Source organism: Nicotiana tomentosiformis, chromosome 2 (genome assembly GCF_000390325.3).
Source record: "Nicotiana tomentosiformis chromosome 2, ASM39032v3, whole genome shotgun sequence".
Classification (NCBI taxonomy): Eukaryota; Viridiplantae; Streptophyta; class Magnoliopsida; order Solanales; family Solanaceae; genus Nicotiana; species Nicotiana tomentosiformis.
Genome location: NC_090813.1, coordinates 107853574 through 107871263, shown reverse-complemented (window position 1 = coordinate 107871263; position 17690 = coordinate 107853574). Strand labels below are relative to the sequence as shown.

The 17690-nt window shown below is 35.0% G+C and overlaps 1 protein-coding gene and 1 pseudogene across 1 annotated transcript; both read right to left on the bottom strand.

Annotated features, from left to right (window-relative positions):
• Positions 1-3268: 3268 nt before the first annotated feature.
• On the bottom strand, positions 3269-14899 carry LOC104114486 (pyrophosphate-energized vacuolar membrane proton pump-like; annotated as a pseudogene).
• Positions 13907-17513, bottom strand: LOC117281053 (protein REDUCED CHLOROPLAST COVERAGE 3-like). The gene is given in 5 exon segments (XM_070195943.1): positions 13907-16156; positions 16558-16636; positions 16725-16804; positions 16806-16844; positions 17325-17513. Coding segments are annotated over 5 exon segments (1587 nt in total). The 5' UTR covers positions 17499-17513; the 3' UTR covers positions 13907-14941.
• Between the last annotated feature and the right edge of the window lie 177 nt (positions 17514-17690).

Sequence of the window (17690 nt, the reverse complement as noted above, 5' to 3'; positions counted from 1 at the left end):
ACTTGACTTAAATTAACAGTATACTCTCCATCTGAGTTGGGTCTGTTTTAATTATTGAAGTGAATAATCTGGCATTACATATGTATGTTGCATGAGTAGTTCTTTTCCCATCAAAATTACTATTCAAGATGCATGAATACATATGTGTAGTGTGTTTAAAATTTTCGTATTAAAAGGTTATATACAATTGACTGAAAATAATAGTATACTCTTCATCTGAATTGGTTCTATTTATTTTTGGATTGTATAATTCTTGCATTATATAATATACTTTGCAGGAATGATTCTTTTCCCATCGAAATTTATTATTCGAGATGCATGTATGTATATAAATATTGAATGCAATCTGAATTTTATTATTCAGTGTTTTGACTTATTAAGATCTATTTAATGTTTTTATCTCAACTCCATAATGACTTTATACAATTTGTCGTATTACTTGTTAAAATTTTTTTTTAGTGATAAGACATTAATCTAAAGGATGCAATATATGTACCTTTTGTTAGAAGGGATTTAATTCCGGTTTCTGGGCAAAATAAGAGATGGATATTTGTCTTATTTTTCGAATAACTCTTGAGTTATTGAGCTTGATAAACATTTTATCTCTTGTGGTACATTAATGCATGACCTTGTTATTGTATATTAATGTCTCTCCGGAACAGAATAATATTAGTCTACCTCATAAGAGAATATGTTCTTCAAAATTGAGTAAAACTTATCTATGCACTTTTGTTTAAGTCATATTAATCTGGATAGGATTTCAAGTTGGTCAAGGATGGACTTTAAGATTCATTGAAAGTATAGGCACTACCAACTTGTGGATCCTATTTGGAAGAAATTTGACTAAAGGATATTTCCCTTCAAAAGAAAATAAAGCTAGTGATAAGCTCAAATGAATCCCTTCTGATTTGTATGGTTAAATGAACATACTCGTAAGAGATAGTTTTGAGTATTTTGTGACGTTCATAAATGATTACTCAAAATATTAATATATTTATTTGATGCATCGTAAGTCTTAATGATTTAAGTAATTCAAGGTTTTTAAGACTTGAAACGGAGAAGCACCAAGGAAATATATTAAGTTACTACAATTTGATTGTAGTGGCGAGCACCTCTCTAAAGAGTTGTTTTGTTACTTATCAGAATAAGGGATTACATCTCAATTGTCTATACTGTAAACTCCATAATAGAGTGGTGTAGTAGAAAGAAAAAATAAGTCTCTTTTGGACATAGATAGATTAATAAAGTGTTATTCAGATTTGCCTTATTCGTTTTTGAAATATTTCCTAGAAACTACAAATTACATTCTGAATTTAGTTCCTTCTAAGTTAGTACATGTGACATCTATAGAACTGTGGAGTGAATGTAAGCTCAGTTTGTGGCATGTTCAAATATAGGATTGTCCCGCATATGTGCTGAAAGGGAAAGCGAATATGTAAGTTGGAACTAAGAATGGACAGGTGCATGTTTATTGAATATCTAAGAAAACGAATGGAGTTTTATTTTATTGTCCTAAAGAAAATAAGACAATTGTTAAAACAAATGCATTTTTCTAGATAAGGATTGTTTAATAAACCATGTTCCTAGAAGTAAACTATTTTTACAAGAACTGGACAAAGAAATAACTAGATGTTCAAGAACATCAAAACCCACATGTACAAATTGGTGTTCCATTGCATTTAAGTAGTGGGAGAACGTTAATAGACATGCTTTTATCGAGTGAGAGTCATATTTGAACAGTGAACACTATAGTAAGAAGTCGCTAATATTTCAATGTCGTAACGTAATGAAGGTAATATTAGTAGTACTTCGTCGTAGTGGGAGAACAGGATCCCTAACGTAATGAAGGTAATTTGGTGTACACTCTTGGGATAGTTTCGATAACAGGATCCCTAAAGAGTTTAATATCAAACTAGATAGTTACGACAAAGCACTACTGGACAAAGATTGCATTAGAAATAACTTGGCAAGATTCTTTAACAAAATCTTATTTTGTGGAGATTTTTAATAGTCATGTAAAAAGAATGCTTGAGAAAGTTGTAGATGCATGGTTACAAGTCTAAGTGGGAGATTATTAGGGCATATACTATTAACCATGCATTTAGATATAGTATATTCTAATAATTATCATGGTTAAAAGTCTAAGTGGGAGATTGTTGGGATATATACTATTAACCATGGGTTTGGTTTGGATATAGTATTTATTATAGAATAATTATTTATTCAATTTTAATAAAGTTTTAAATAGATCATATATTAGTGTGTGTCCTTTGCTTATATAGTAGATGATTTAGTGTATAAAGTTTAGCTTATACACGGAAGATTAGATCACCGGTTCTTATAAGTATAAAGTTTGAGTTCACAATCTAATGATGGAATTGGACAAACCATCATGGATGATTGTAGCACAAGATTAAATATAATTTATCTTGATTATGGAAATGGTTTAATTCCAACTTCTTGTGCTAGTACATTTTGTATGTATTGAACGGACCAAGTAGAGATAAGTATTTTATACTGACATAATAAATAAACTCTCTAGCCATTAAATGTACTTATACTCTTAATCTTGATATAATTATTATTAGCTCTGTATATTATTATTGTTTTGATTTATTAAAAGGCGAGATTCTTTCGTGGGTCAATATGCCTAGTAAATTGGATAATAATAATAATGTACATTGGCAAAGTAACAATTAGTTGATGGAATCCATGTCTCGGTTTAGAGATTGATGATACACCTTTATGAAAGCTTATAAGTTTTCATGTGTAAACCAGACCGGTAGATTTTGTATCCGACACATGAAATAAGTTAAGCAAAAGTCTAAAGAAAATAATCAATAAATTAAATCGTCAGTAATTTAATTTAATTGATTAGTATCTGAATCTTAACATAGGGAGTTAAATAAGATTTAATGGATGAATTTCAAAATTGAATAAGGAGTGCAATTACAAATTTTTAGTGGAATAATTCGTAATTAATTATGGTGGATATTAATTTCGAAAATTAAAAATTAATTCCATAATTGGAAGCCTTGTAATAAATGAATCTTTTTTCTGGTGAAAAAGAAAACTCAACAGGTTTTGGAAAAGGGTTTTAACCCTTAAAACTTGTGCTATAAATACATAAGGTTTTCCACCTCGAGGAGGTAGAACAAGGTGGCCGAAATTTTCAGCCTTTTTCCTAGAAAATTTCGCCCACACAAAATTACTATTTCCGAATATTATTTGGGTAACACAGTAGAAGACTGTGAAACGTTCGCGAATCTTTATCATGATGATGATGGAGAATTCATTGAATTGCTGTGGAATTGGAGGCTCACATGATAGAGGAGCTTTGTTCACGCTTCAAGAGGTAACCTGTGAAATCCCGTTTATGCTAGTTATCTAGATTACATGTGATTTTGATACTGGGATTGCTTCCGCTGCTTATTACAATCCTTCAAAATTAACTAGTCGCAAGTATCTTCTCATCAAAAGTTAAACCTGTGACTAGCTAAGAACTAACTCAAAAATCCCATGCTTGGGTAATCAGAGTAGAAAGGTTGGTGACAAAAGGAATAACTAATAGGGCTCCGTAAGTCTCCCAACTCTTTACTTAAAAACTCTTGAAAAGTAGACCACCATGAGTGGCAAAGAATGGAGCAAAGACAAGCGACTCTACTGCCATCAGCTTGATTAGGATATTGAGTGATGGACCTGAAGTGTCCTTCAAAGGGTCACCAATGGTGTCACCCAATAACCGTAGCTTTGTGGGGTTCCGAACCCTTTGGGCCAAGGGTCCTTGCATGCTCTGAAGTACCATCCTGGCACAGACTCAATAGTTAAAAGACTGAGTGTCTAACAAAAAATCAAAAAAAAAAAAAAACAAATCAGCTTATAGATATGAGGTCTTTACGTCAATATACTTCTTGGCATTGTCCCATGCACCACCGGTGTTTGATGCAGATATTGCAATCTACAAAATGAGACAGATAGAAGCAGATTTAGGCCCAATTCTTCCAAAAGAAAGTATCTTAAAGAAAGGCAAACAGCACACTCAAACAGATAATGAAATCAACAATCATACCTGAACACCAGAAACCAAAGCACCAGCAAGAACACCAGAAAGAGTCTCCACTCCTTAAAGAAAATCCCAACTATGAGAGGTGTAAGCATGACAAGAGCACCTGGGAAAATAATTTCCTTCATAGATGCATCAGTCGAGATCTTAACACAAGTAGCATAATCAGTCTTGGCATGGCCCTCCATGAGACCAGGAATGGTATTAAATTGGCGAACTTCCTCAACCATCTTTAGAGCTGCACTACCAACACTTTTCATGGTCATGGCAGAGAACCAGTAGGGACGCATGGCACCAACAATCAAACCAATGAAGACCTTGGGGGTCAAGACATCGACTGTTGATATTGCAGCCCGACTCACAAAAGCACCAAACAGGGCCAAGGACACAAGTGCAGCGGAGCCAATGGCAAATCCCTAGAAAGGAGGAGCCCATATTGGGTTAGCGAAAAGGAGAAATGTTGAATAAACTTCCATTATGAGAATGCAAAAGATGAAATTCAAATCACAAATCCGATTAATGAAAATGAAATCGAATACAACATGCATCATTGTGACAACATTCTGATTTCCAAACAAATTTATTGCCACGCTTTTGCGTAAATATGGACAAGCAACATGTGTAGGAAGGAGAGCAAAACAAATAAAAAAGATACAAACCTTTCCAATAGCAGCAGTGGTGTTTCCAGCTGCATCAAGAGCATCAGTTCTTTCACGGATCCGGTGGCTCATGCCAGCCATCTCAGCTATACCTCCAGCATTATCACTGATAGGTCCATATGCATCAATGGCCAATCCAGTAGCAATGGTGCTCAACATTCCAAGAGCAGCAACAGCGATACCATACATAGGAGCGAAAGTAAAACTGACAAAGATAGCTATTGCAATGGCAAAGATAGGAATGATGACAGACTTGTAGCCAAGAGCAAGGCCAAAAATAACATTGGTTGCAGCTCCCGTCCTGCAGGAGTCAGCTACATCTTGGACAGGGCTGCAATAGAAACAACGGGAAAAAAAACATAAGACGAAGCGATCAATAAAGTACATCTTCGAAACAAGAATAGAAAATCACAGTATGAAGACAAACTACTAATTTTCACCTGTAAGCATTGCTAGTGTAGTACTCTGTGACAAAACCAATGATAAGTCCGGTCCAAAGACCAATAGCCACGCATAGAAACAGTTGCATGTGCAATAAAAACATACGATAATTGTTCAATACTGATTCTACTGAAAAAAGACAACCATACTGCGCAAATTCAAAAACCAAATGAAAAAAGGTCAAAACATAAGGGAAAAAAATGGAAATTGAAATGCATAACATAACAAGATTGATTAGAAAATGTCAGGCCTGATCTAGCCACATTGGGAGATTGGTGTCTAATCAAAAAACTAAAAAGTTTCAAAACAAGAACTTGATACTTACCAGTTCTTTACAACCTTTTGAGTCCCAAAACTGAAGATGGTAAAGGAAGATGGAAGGCAAGTCCAGGTAACAATTGCAATTCCTACTGTCACAAGAGCAGTTGAGATAATAAGCTGGTTCTTCAGGGCTGGTTCAATTTCCTTGACAGCCTTAATTTCAAAGAAGCCAGTAGCAAAAAGGGTGGTTGTCAAGCAAACAAGAATTCCCATAGAACTTATGAGCAGGGGATAACACATTGCAGTGAATTCATGATTAATTCCAAAAGACGAGATGGAAGCGACAACAAGGGCAGCACAAGATGATTCCGCATACGAGCCAAACAGATCAGAACCCATTCCAGCAATGTCCCCAACATTATCGCCAACATTGTCAGCAATCACCTGCAAAGACATGAAGGGTAAAATTATTAGACGAGAACTCGTCTGGAAATCAGAGTTTACACATGAAGAAATCGTGTAGCTTACAGCAAGATTTTTAGGATCATCTTCTGGGATGTTCCTTTCGACCTTCCCCACGAGGTCAGCACCAACATCAGCAGCCTTGGTGTAAACGCCACCACCAACTCTACCAAAAAGAGCCATGGAAGATCCACCAAGACCATAACCAGTAATTGCCTCAAAAAGGCCCTCCCATTCATCACCATAGCATAGCTTAAAGAGATTAATTGTAATATAAAGCACCAAGAGGCCATTGGCAGCAAGGAGAAAACCCATTAATGCACCAGATCTGAATGCAGTAATAAAGGCTTTACCAACATTTTTTCTCGCTTCCAAAGTTGTCCTTGCATTTGCATACGTTGCTATTTTCATCCCAAGGAAACCAGAAACAACTGAAGTGACAGCACCAAGCAAGAAGGATATTGTGCTGAAGATGGCCGTTGAAAGGGCTGGCTTGCACATCTTCTCCTTGTTGTAAGTGCATGGCTGGCTCTTGGTGCTGAAGCCTTCAACAGAACCGAGGAAAAGGAAGATCAAGATTGCAAAAGCAATCATAAAGATACCCACATAATGATATTCAGTGAAAAGAAAGGATGTTGCCCCTGCCACAATAAGCAAATCACATTAGTATTAGATACTAGTAAACTCAAAAGATATTATGTCCAAACAAGAGGATGTCATCTACACCAATGCTTATATGTGCGAGCAAAGAGTGAAAACAGGAGATAATGGAAGCTACTTCCAAAAAAAAAAAAGGGAGACAAGGAAAGACATTGGAAACAGAAACATGATAAAGGCGAGTCAAATACATAAAACACCCCCTAGGCTACATTGCCCATAACACTAGCATGACAATCCCTAAAAATGCTTCTCCTCAGATGATCACAAGGGTTTGCTTAATCAAAGCAAGTATTATTGACCAGGGCATAAATATACTATAAGAACTGGCCATTTCATTTCTTTTACTTTTTAAAGTGGCCGACTACAAATGACATGGAGTTGCCAGGAAATCATCAATGCGAGTGGCCAGCATATCATTAATCATTAACCACAATCGTACAATATTTCATCATTATGTTCACTTGTGTGATGGATACACAGATAGCAGTACTGAGGCTGCACCAACTATAAAAAAAGAATGAACTCTGCCTAAATTATGATCTAAACAAAAGATACGATAAAGGCATCTGATTTCAATCATAGTGATAGTGAGAGTCCCTAAACTAAGACAATAGAAGCACACAGCGAATATTTAGCACTTCTGTAATTATGGCCAATATTTTGGCTAATGGAGTCCATCTCATATATACATCAAGTATCTTTGCAAAGTGTAGACTTTGTTAGCAATATTCTTTGGGACCAAAAATATTTGCATTATGTGGTGGATATTATTTGCACAAGTTGTATCTCTTCTTTTACACCTAAGAGGCCAAGACTTTTTTGCTTATAAAAGGGAAGGCCATTAGTTCATTTTATACACACCAACAAGACTTGAGTCTTCATTTCTTGTTTCTTCCTTTCTTCCTTTACTAAGAGTGTTTTGTGTGAGAGTTGAGTGTTGGAAAGCATTTGTGTAAACCCTTTCTTTGGAGTGATCTTGTGAGGTTATTCTCTTAGGTTATTTGGGATTAATTAGAATGTTTACTCTAATTTTGTACTCTCTTTTGTACTCTTATTGTTATAGTAAATTGCTCCTCTCCGCTTGTGGATGTAGGTCACTTTGACTGAACCACGTTAAATTTGTATATCCTTTATCTACTTTAATTGCCGTTGCTATCAACTTCCATTGTCTTTATTATTGTCATTATACCGTTGTTTGGCTAAATTTCGCATTACTCGGGTTCCCGATCCTAACAAATTGGTATCAGAGCCGGATCTAACCGGGTTAGTTTCAATAGCCAAAATGACTCTAACAAAGACCTATGTTGAGAAATTTGACCGAAGTGCAAACTTCGGAGTGTGGCAATTAAAGATGGAAGCTATCATAATTCAGGATGGCTTAGACTTGGCGTTGTAAGGAAAGGAGAAGAAGCCAGATAAAATGACAGACGAGGAGTTTGCCATCATAGACAAAAAGGCAAAAGCATGTATCATTTTAAATCTCTCAAATGAGGTTTTACGTGAAGTTTCTATAGAAACCACAGCTAAAGGCATGTGAAAAAAATTAAAAATCTTATATATGAAGAGGACGGTGGAAAATAGACTTTACCTGAAGCAGAAGCTTTATGCAATTCGTATGGGTGAAGGTACCTCTATTCTCTCTCATCTTGACACATTTGATTCCATTATTATAGATTTGAGTAATATAGATGCTGAAATTAAAGATGAGGATCAAGCCGTGTTACTGCTTTGTTCTCTACCCTCATCTTTTAAGCATATAAGAGATACTATGCTTTTTGCAAAGGATAATATCTCTTATAAGGATATTAAATCTATCTTAAAATCAAAAGAACAGATAGATAGTGATATTACTGGGGAAGCTAGTGGAACTCAAGCGGAAGTTGGCTTGTTTGTTAGGGGCAAATCCGACTCCATATCCAGATACAATAATTTAGAGTCTCGCTATTATCATAAGAAAGGTCACACTATCTCCCAATGTTATAAGCTGAAAAATAAAGAAAAGCAAAATGAAAGGAAAAATGAGCACAAAAATACTGACATTGTCGAAGCAAGTGTAGCTGCTGATGAGACTGAGGGAATTATTTTTTTAGCAATTAATAATAGTTTCAAATCTAACAATGAGTGAATTTTAGATTCGGGTTGTTCTTATCATATGTGTCACAATCGGTATTTATTTACCACATATGAATCTATTGGAGGTGGAGTTGTCTTGATGGGCAACAATGCTGCCTGCAAAGTTTTTGGAAAAGGTACAGTCCGAATCAAAATGCACGATGGTATGGTGAGAATTCTCACTGATGTTAGACATATTCCTGACTTGAAGAAAAATCTCATCTCTTTGGACACTCTAGAATCTCTTGGGTGCAAGTACACAGGTGAAGGTGGAGTTCTGAAAGTTTCTCATGGTGCTCTTGTGATCATGAAAGCACACAGATCTGGTTCGTTGTATACTTTATTGGGATCCACTGTTATAGGCCTTACTACAGTTTCGGTATCAGACAACTTGTCTGATTTTGATGGCATTAAATTTTGACATATGCCCATTGGGAATTTTGCGGAGAAGGTGGAGAAAATTTACTATATACCAAAATTAGGCCAAGGTGGAAATTTGTAATTATGGCCAATATTTTGGCTAATGGAATCCATCTTACATAAGCATCTTTGCAAAGTGTAGACTTTGTTAGCAATATTCTTTGGGACCCAAAAATATTTGCATTATGTGGTGGATATCATTTGCACAAGTTGTATCTCTTCTTTTACACCTAAGAGGCCAAGACTTTTTTGCTTATAAAAGGGAAGACCATTAGTTCATTTTATACACACCAACAAGACTTGAGTCTTCATTTCTTGTTTCTTCCTTTCTTCCTTTACTAAGAGTGTTTTGTGTGAGAGTTGAGTGTTGGAAAGCATTTGTGTGAACCCTTTTTTTGGAGTGATCTTGTGAAGTTATTCTCTTAGGGTATTTGGGATTAATTAGAGTATTTACTCTAATTTTGTACTCTCTTTTGTACTCTTATTGGTATAGTTAAATTGCTGCTCTCCGCTTGTAGACATAGGTCACACTGACCGAACCACATTAAATTGGTGTCTTCTTTATCTACTTTAATTGTCGTTGTTATCAACTTCCATTGTCTTTGTTATTGTCATTATACCGTTGTTTAGCTAAATTATGTATTACCCGGGTTCTCGATCCTAACAACTTGCTTTTTCATTTTACTCCACTTTACCAGCTAACACGCTAAGCTCCATAAGAAACCTACTGAATAGGAAAACAGCAGCTATAGACAACAACTATGAGTACAACTAGGTCTTTCACGAATAAAAATTGATCTAAAAGAGAGTACATTTTTCACCTTCGGAGATGGCGTTTTGTATGTCGGCGCACTTAACGACGACATTTTGGTTATTGATTCCTTCCTCTTCTTCAATCAAGCTGTCATTGTACCCATTCTTCTTCGGTGAAGAACCTCCGTGGTGGGTTGACAGTTTCACGAGCGATACGAGGTACCATTGTACTAGCCAGCGCCGGCGTAATGGCCAAGTAAGTAAAGCTATTGCTTAAGCCCATGGGCCCAAAATTTTGTGATATTTAATGTATTTGTCCTTTTGTTTTAATAATATTAATTATTTGAAAAGGAAAAAAAATGCAAGTTTCAAGGAAAAGGTACGTTGGAGAACAATTGAAAAAGTAATATATTTTGGGAATTCATGTCTTAGTGGTGAATATTCCACAATGTTGTCTCATTTATGTACCATTATTATTATTATAAATGGGCTCACATTCTTTATCTTTTTTTATCTTTCTCTGCAAAGCCTTCTCTACATTCCAATTTTCAATCTCATTCAGTTACTACCTCAAAATAAAATAGCAGAACACAATTACCATCTGTTTGATTTCTTCTCAAGTATTTTGGCCTTTTATATCAAGAATTTTGAAGTAACAAAAACTTATCAAATTATCTATTTGTTGTCTTGTTGAATCAGGTTTGATTGTTTTATATTTTATTATTTGCATCTACTTTTAAATTTTTTTGGATATATTTTCTTTGTAAGTATATATTATCTTTTTAGTTATTTATTAATGTTTTAATATGCCAACTAGAAAATATGAATGCGAATGTTCAAAACGTCAAAAAAGGAAAATGATTGAAATTCTAGTACAATCCCAAAAGGGAACACTTATAAATTTGTAGCGAATAGTAAAAATTCTAAATCAGAAAATGTGAAAGATTTTATGATAGATGAACAAATCACTAATATAATTGAGATAGACAATAATAAAATTCAAGAAGAAGATGAAGGAGGAGAAGTTGTCGAAACCTAACATATATCCTCAAGAAAAACAAGAAGTTCTAAATAAGTTGGATAATTATACTTTTATGAACATATATGATCTTAGTCAATGGACTAGTATAGATACAAAGTTGAGAGATCTATTAGTAAAAAAGGGGCCAATTAAAATTACTAACATAGATTTTCCAAAAGGATAAATTCTTTAGATATTTTTCTACTACAAATTATATTCAAAAATTGGCTAATGGAGAAAGACATGAAAGAAGATAGTTAGTTTACTCGTGTAATTTGGATAATGTATTTTGTTTTTCTTGTAAGTTGTTTAATACGACTTCTAGCTTTTGTAGCAATAAATTAGCTAGTGATAGTAGTAATGATTGGAGAAATATAAGTGCTAAGCTCAAAACTCATGAAACATCAAAAGAGCATATTATTAATATGGGTGCATGCATTGATTTAGAAATGAGATTGCACAAAAGTAAAACTGTTGATAAAGATGTTCAAGAACAAATCAATAGAGATAGAGAGCACTGGAAAAATATATTATCAAGAATTATTGTTGTGATAAAAACTCTTGGACAAAATAATTTGGCATTTAGGGAAAAAAATGAAAAGATCTATCAAGAAAGTAACGGAATATTTTTGAGCCTAATTAAAATGATTGCAGAATTTGATCCAATCATGCAGGAACATGTTCGCCGAATTAAGCATGATGAAATCCATAATCATTACCTTGGACATAATATACAAAATGAATTGATAAATTTATTAACTAGTGAAATTAAGAATAAAATTATTGACAAAATTATAGAAACAAAGTACTTCTCAATCATTCTTGATTGCACTCCAGATGCAAGTCATCAAGAACAAATGTCTTTTATATTACGGAGTGTCGACATCACTGTAACTCCAGTAAGAATTACTGAATATTTTTTAGAGTTTTTAAAAGTTGATGATACAAGTGGAACATGTCTTTTTGAAGTTATTGTAGATGAGATAAAAAATATTGGACTTAATATTGATAATTTAGGAGGATAAGGATATGATAATGGATCCAATATGAAGGAAAAACACCAAGGAGTGCAAAAACGAGACATAAATCCTAGATCATTTTATACACCATGTGGTTGTCATAATCTAAATTTGATACTTTGTGATATGGCTAATTCTTGTACCAAAGCTATATCATTTTTTGGAGTAATACAACGCATATATTCACTTTTTCTTCTTTTACTAAGCGATGAAATTTTTTAAAAGATAATGTACCCAGCCTAACTCTTAAATCATTATCACAAACGCGCTGGGAAAGTCGTATTGAAAGTATTAAAGTAATACGATTTCAAACTCCATAAATAAGAAATGCTTTATTGAAATTAGTAGAAGTTAGTGAGGATCAAAAAACTAAAAGCGAAGCTAGTTGTTTAGCAACTTATGAGTTTGAAAATTCTAAGTTTTTATTGGGTATGACTATTTGGTATGATATACTATTTGCAGTTAATTCAGTTAGCAAACATTTACAATCAAAAGATATGCATATTGATATTGCCATAGATCAACTTAGGGGTTTGATTTCTTTTTTTAAAAAATATAGAAAAGAAGGATTTGCAACTGCCATGATTTCTGCTAAGAAAATTGCATATGAGTTGAATATAGAACCTGAATTTCGTAATAAACGTTTAATATATAGAAAGAAACAATTTGATAAGAATGTTGATAATGAAATTACAAAATCTCTTGAAGAATCGTTTAGAGTTGATTACTTTTTATACATAGTAGACCAAGCTATTCTTTCACTTCAAAGTAGATTTGAACAATTTGAAGCGTACGAAAATATTTTTGGTTTCCTATTTAGTGGCTAAAAATTGAGATCTCTAGATGATGAAAACTTAAAAAAAAATTGTATTAACCTTGAATGTTCTTTGAAACATAATAGTAACTCTGATATTTATAGTTTAAACTTATTTTATGAATTAAAAGTTTTAAAGAAAATAATACATGTAGAAGATGATACTCTAATTGATATACTTAATCATATAAAAAGACTTGATTCTTTTCCATATGTTTATATTGCTTATAGAATAATGTTAACAATTCCTGTAACAGTTGTTTCAGCGAAAAGAAGTTTTTCAAAATTAAAATTAATAAAATCTTACTTAAGATCAACAATGTCTCAAGATAGATTAAATGGATTGACTATATTATCAATTGAAAAAGACTTATTAGAAGAAATCGATTATAAAGAAATTATTAATAATTTCGCATCTCAAAAAACTAGAAAAATAAATTTCAAATAAAATTATGAGTTTTTTTCTACAATAAAAATCTTAGGTCCCTTATTGAAGTTTGGTTTTAGGCCACAAATATCATTGAGCCGCCCCTGGTAATAGCGAGGACACAGACGGCGCAAATCGGAATTACAATCTCTGTACCGAGATCCGACAACAAATCCGACCCCATACTTAGCACTACTGAACTCGCCGGAAACCACCAACAGAAAAATAAAAATGGAAAGTGAAGAACGAGTTTCACGGCGAGGAACAGAGTGGACCGTGAGTGAAGCTTTTATAGTGACAGGAGACAACATCCAAGGATGCGGAGGAAAGTTAACATGTGCTTTCCTTATTATAGTTATTGTAGGGCTGCGTTCTTTTAACAGTATATTTTAATTGAGGGGATAATGAAAAGTTATAGTATATGCTTGAATGTGGGACGTAAATGAGAGGAATTCTTACACGATAATAAATACATAAAATAAAAGTATGTTTTATCCCAGGCCCCAGCATCTTGGAATCAATCTTTTTCTATTTTACCTTTCTTAGTAATGATGATTATTGACTTTTTATCTTGGATATGGAATCTATTTCCAATCATCTTGGCTATTATTGAATTAATAAACACTATGTGATTGTACTATACGAAGTTGCATTTTAGTTTAAATATCTTTGTTTATTTAATGTAACGACTCCTAGCTGAAAAAAATCAACTTATTATATCAGCAGAATCTTGAAACAACAATTCAAAAAGACTTAACGAGATCCATTATCCAGAAGCAAGAAATATGATGGTATTTACTCAACAAAATATCATTTGTTTTATAGTTATTTTCCTAAGTAACAATAGCATGAGGAAGCTAATTAAGAAAGGGCACCTTATCCATTATCCACATAAAGCTGGATAAATTTTAATGGTTCACAAGAACAAAAAAAATGGAGAAAGAAACAACCAAAAAGGACTGCACAAAATTGAATAAAACTGCTGGTTATCAAAAATTGCATCTCCAGATCTGCTATCAGCTTGATCCACTCTCTATCCTCATCTCATTTTTCTTCCTCCTTTATTTTACGTGAACGAGATAAGCAACCTCCCTCAGGGTAGTAAATTATTAGTGGTCCTACTGCAGTTTATATTCCACATTTCTACAGCGTCAAATTATGAAGAAGTTGCCTATGGAGGTTGTCTGAAGTTGAAGCATTCGTAGTTGAGATCGCCTTCCTCAGTGTACTTAAGCACAGATTGACTGCTGACTGTATAATCCATTTATTCCATGGGCAAATTGTCGCCTGTTTCTTCTACGCTTTATCACAGGCAAAAAACCGCCTCCATCCTCGTGCTTATTTTTATTTACATAAACTGTCTTTGCCCCGCTATATTTATTTGCTTCTGTCAAAACTTCTTTGTTCCCTTCACTTCCACATTGCAATTTAATTGCGCTATCATCTGCACTTGCTTTAGCAGCGCTAACTAAGAACTCAGACTTCTTTGTACTAACTGGAAATTCACTTGGACCATCTGAAGTGTTCTGTTTTGACTTCACAATGAAGCTATTTTGTATTTGCCTAGCTAGCTCTTCCCTCTCAGCATGTAGTCTGCTTTTTGTTGATCTAGCATTTCTGACGTCAATTGTAGCCTTTTTATCAAGCTTCTCCTCTGCTGAAACTATTGTGACCGAGTTATTCAACCCTGTCGAAGAATCAGCATCAATAGCTACTCTTGAATCTTCAGTTGCAGCACTCGTCGGCCGTGCTTTACTTGGAACAAATTCAGGTGCATGTGGATTCATGATTCTTGGATAATCATAACAGCTTATTTAAGCAACAGGACTTTAGTAATTCACATATCCATTTTTCATGCGAGAATGGCTTGTCCTGTGGTACAAAGATGATCTGGGACCACAAGGAACTCTCTCAGCAATTGATGGAAAGCCCACTGGTTCAGTAAGCATGCCTTGGTTGGCTCTAATATCATACACATTGGTCACAGCAGCAGAAATCAGCATATTGGTCAAATGGTAGGCACCTGGATTGAATGGTTCAGCAGCCGCAGATAGCTTGCTCCCATTTGATCGTAAAGATATTTCCTCATTACTTGAACATGAAACACCTTCAGGCTCCAGGGAAGATTTCTCTGACTCAGATCCACTTATCTGGCCTTCGTCTTCATGGATTCCTTGTCCGTCTCGATCATTGGCAGGTGTAGCCTCTATGGTCACCGACTGCTTTCCATCTTCTTCTGATGTTTCAGTTGGACTAACGCAGATCTGGGAATCAGTTTTATCCTCATTTAATTCTTTTACTTTCTCCAATAAAGGCTTTAGAACCGTACCTGGTGGCGACACTGCTACTTCTTTGTATGATAAGGATTTGGAAGCCATGGTAGCAAGAGAGGCAGGAGGAGAGGGAACAGTGATATTTGATGTGCGAGAAACTTCGGCAAGAGTCATTTTAGCTGAGAGTTTGGTTGACTTTTCAGAAGAACTGAAGCTAGCAGCTTTTGCCATGGTAGCAAGAGAGGCAGGAGGAGAGGGAACAGTGATATTTGATGTGCGAGAAACTTCGGCAACAGTCATTTTAGCTGAGAGTTTGGTTGACTTTTCAGAAGAACTGAAGCTAGCAGCTTTTAGTTGCTTTACAGGAGAAAATTCACAACCAATCTTAGATACCACTTTTTGTCCCTGTGAAGTAACTTCTTTCCTGGAACTGCTGTCCCCGGGGAAAAAGTATTCTAAGTTTGTATTGATCTTGGCAAGACCTGGTTGCCTTCGGTTGAACATCTTGCCACTACCATGCCCCGTCCGTGTTTTCGAATTCGCTTCCTGCCACCCTTCATCAGAGCTAGTTTCTTCATTTATTTCCACTGATTCCTCATTTTTAGTGCTATTACCGCCTTCAAGTTCTTTAGTAGCAACCCTCTCTGAGTCGTCTTCTTTCTTGTTAACTTCTACTAGAGTCACAGGATTTTCTGTAACATCATGATCCAAGGGGTTGTTACTTCTTCCATCATGCTGTCCTTTTTGAGATTGATCATCTACTGGTAACACCTAAGAGGCCATAAAGAAGGAAAGAGTAACAGCGTTACTTGGCAGCTTGAGAAAGAAATGATAATCGGTAACTCAAAATGAGCACAGCCAAAATTATCCCTTCCCTCCCCAAAAAGGAGGTTTTCCCAGGATCTGTGTTCGTAGAGTCACCTAAATTATGAGGTTCAGTATCATGTGCTGAAGTATCAGGACTAGATTTTCCCCATTAAGTCGAGCTCCAATATCATTTCACTTTTTGATGCCTAAATAACTTACAGTTGAGATTTTGGGATTAAGACCAACTTCTAAGTTAAATGTACAGAAAAAGTTTGCAGCTCTATCTGAATTACTCTCAATGTAAGAAGTTTCAGTGAATTAAAAAGTAAGAAGAGCATATACTACTATACTGAGTGATGAACTACCTTCGAACGCCGCTTCCTCTGTGCTTCAATGGTCTTTGAACCCTGGCCAGGACTAATGTAATCCAATAGATCTGACACGCTACATCAGAAAGTAAGTTTTGGTTCCTTAGACGCAAGCATATAGTTCAAGCCCGAGTAACACCAATTCAAAGGTAAAGTTTCAATACCTGAGATGACCTTTGCTAGCAATGGTTGCATCTAATCTTGGAGCTCCAGTTCTTGCAGCTTCCTGCTGCTCTAGCCTCTAGGGCTTTTGATTCAAAGTATTCAAGCCATGCAGCAGCATCCTACATATATATAATGCACATGTAACTCTCCAACTTTAAAATGCAGCAACAGACTGGTGATTTAATAAGAGTCAAGTCGCTTATTATCTTCTACTAAGAAAAGACCTCATTCTTACTGGGAAATGGCCAATGTAACAAAAAGATAAGGCAAGTATGTTATTTGCTGAATACGTTTACAAAGAAAGCACCACAATGCAGAGAGAGAGAGAGAGAGAGTGCTATCTGGAGCATCATTATTTTTTAGCCGCTCAGAATTTGTAGATGGATTCTTTCTATTCCAAAGAAGTTCCAGTTTTTTCTGAGAGAAAAATACATAGTTTATCTTGATATCAACAAGCTCTGGGGAAAAATTCAATGGGCCAACCCAAACATCTAACTCATGTTGAAGCATTCCCGAAACAACTGAGAAGTGAAATACTCTGTAGAGCCATAGTAGTAACTATTAGTAAAGAGGGAATCAGTAGCTAAATTTGCACACACCTGAGTACGGAGATCCTCTGCTCCTAGTTTTGCTTGAAGAATCTGCAATGTAGTTTGCTCATGTTGCACACTCAGTGAATATGCTTCCATGAGAGAAAAAACTATAGTTATGGCATGATAACTGGGAATTTGATATTTTAGACTGCTACTTTGTTTCCAATAGGGTTTGAGCATCTTTTCTGGGAGACTGAATCCAGATTTAGAAATCGAAGGAAATGCAAAAAATGTGTAGGACACTTTTGATATCTAAAATACAGTGTGAATAAAGATCCAGACAAATAGGAATGTTTATTTCCCTTGATGAATCCACAACCAGATACTGAAAATCCAAACACACAAATTTTTGGTCATTTAAGAACTGTGTCC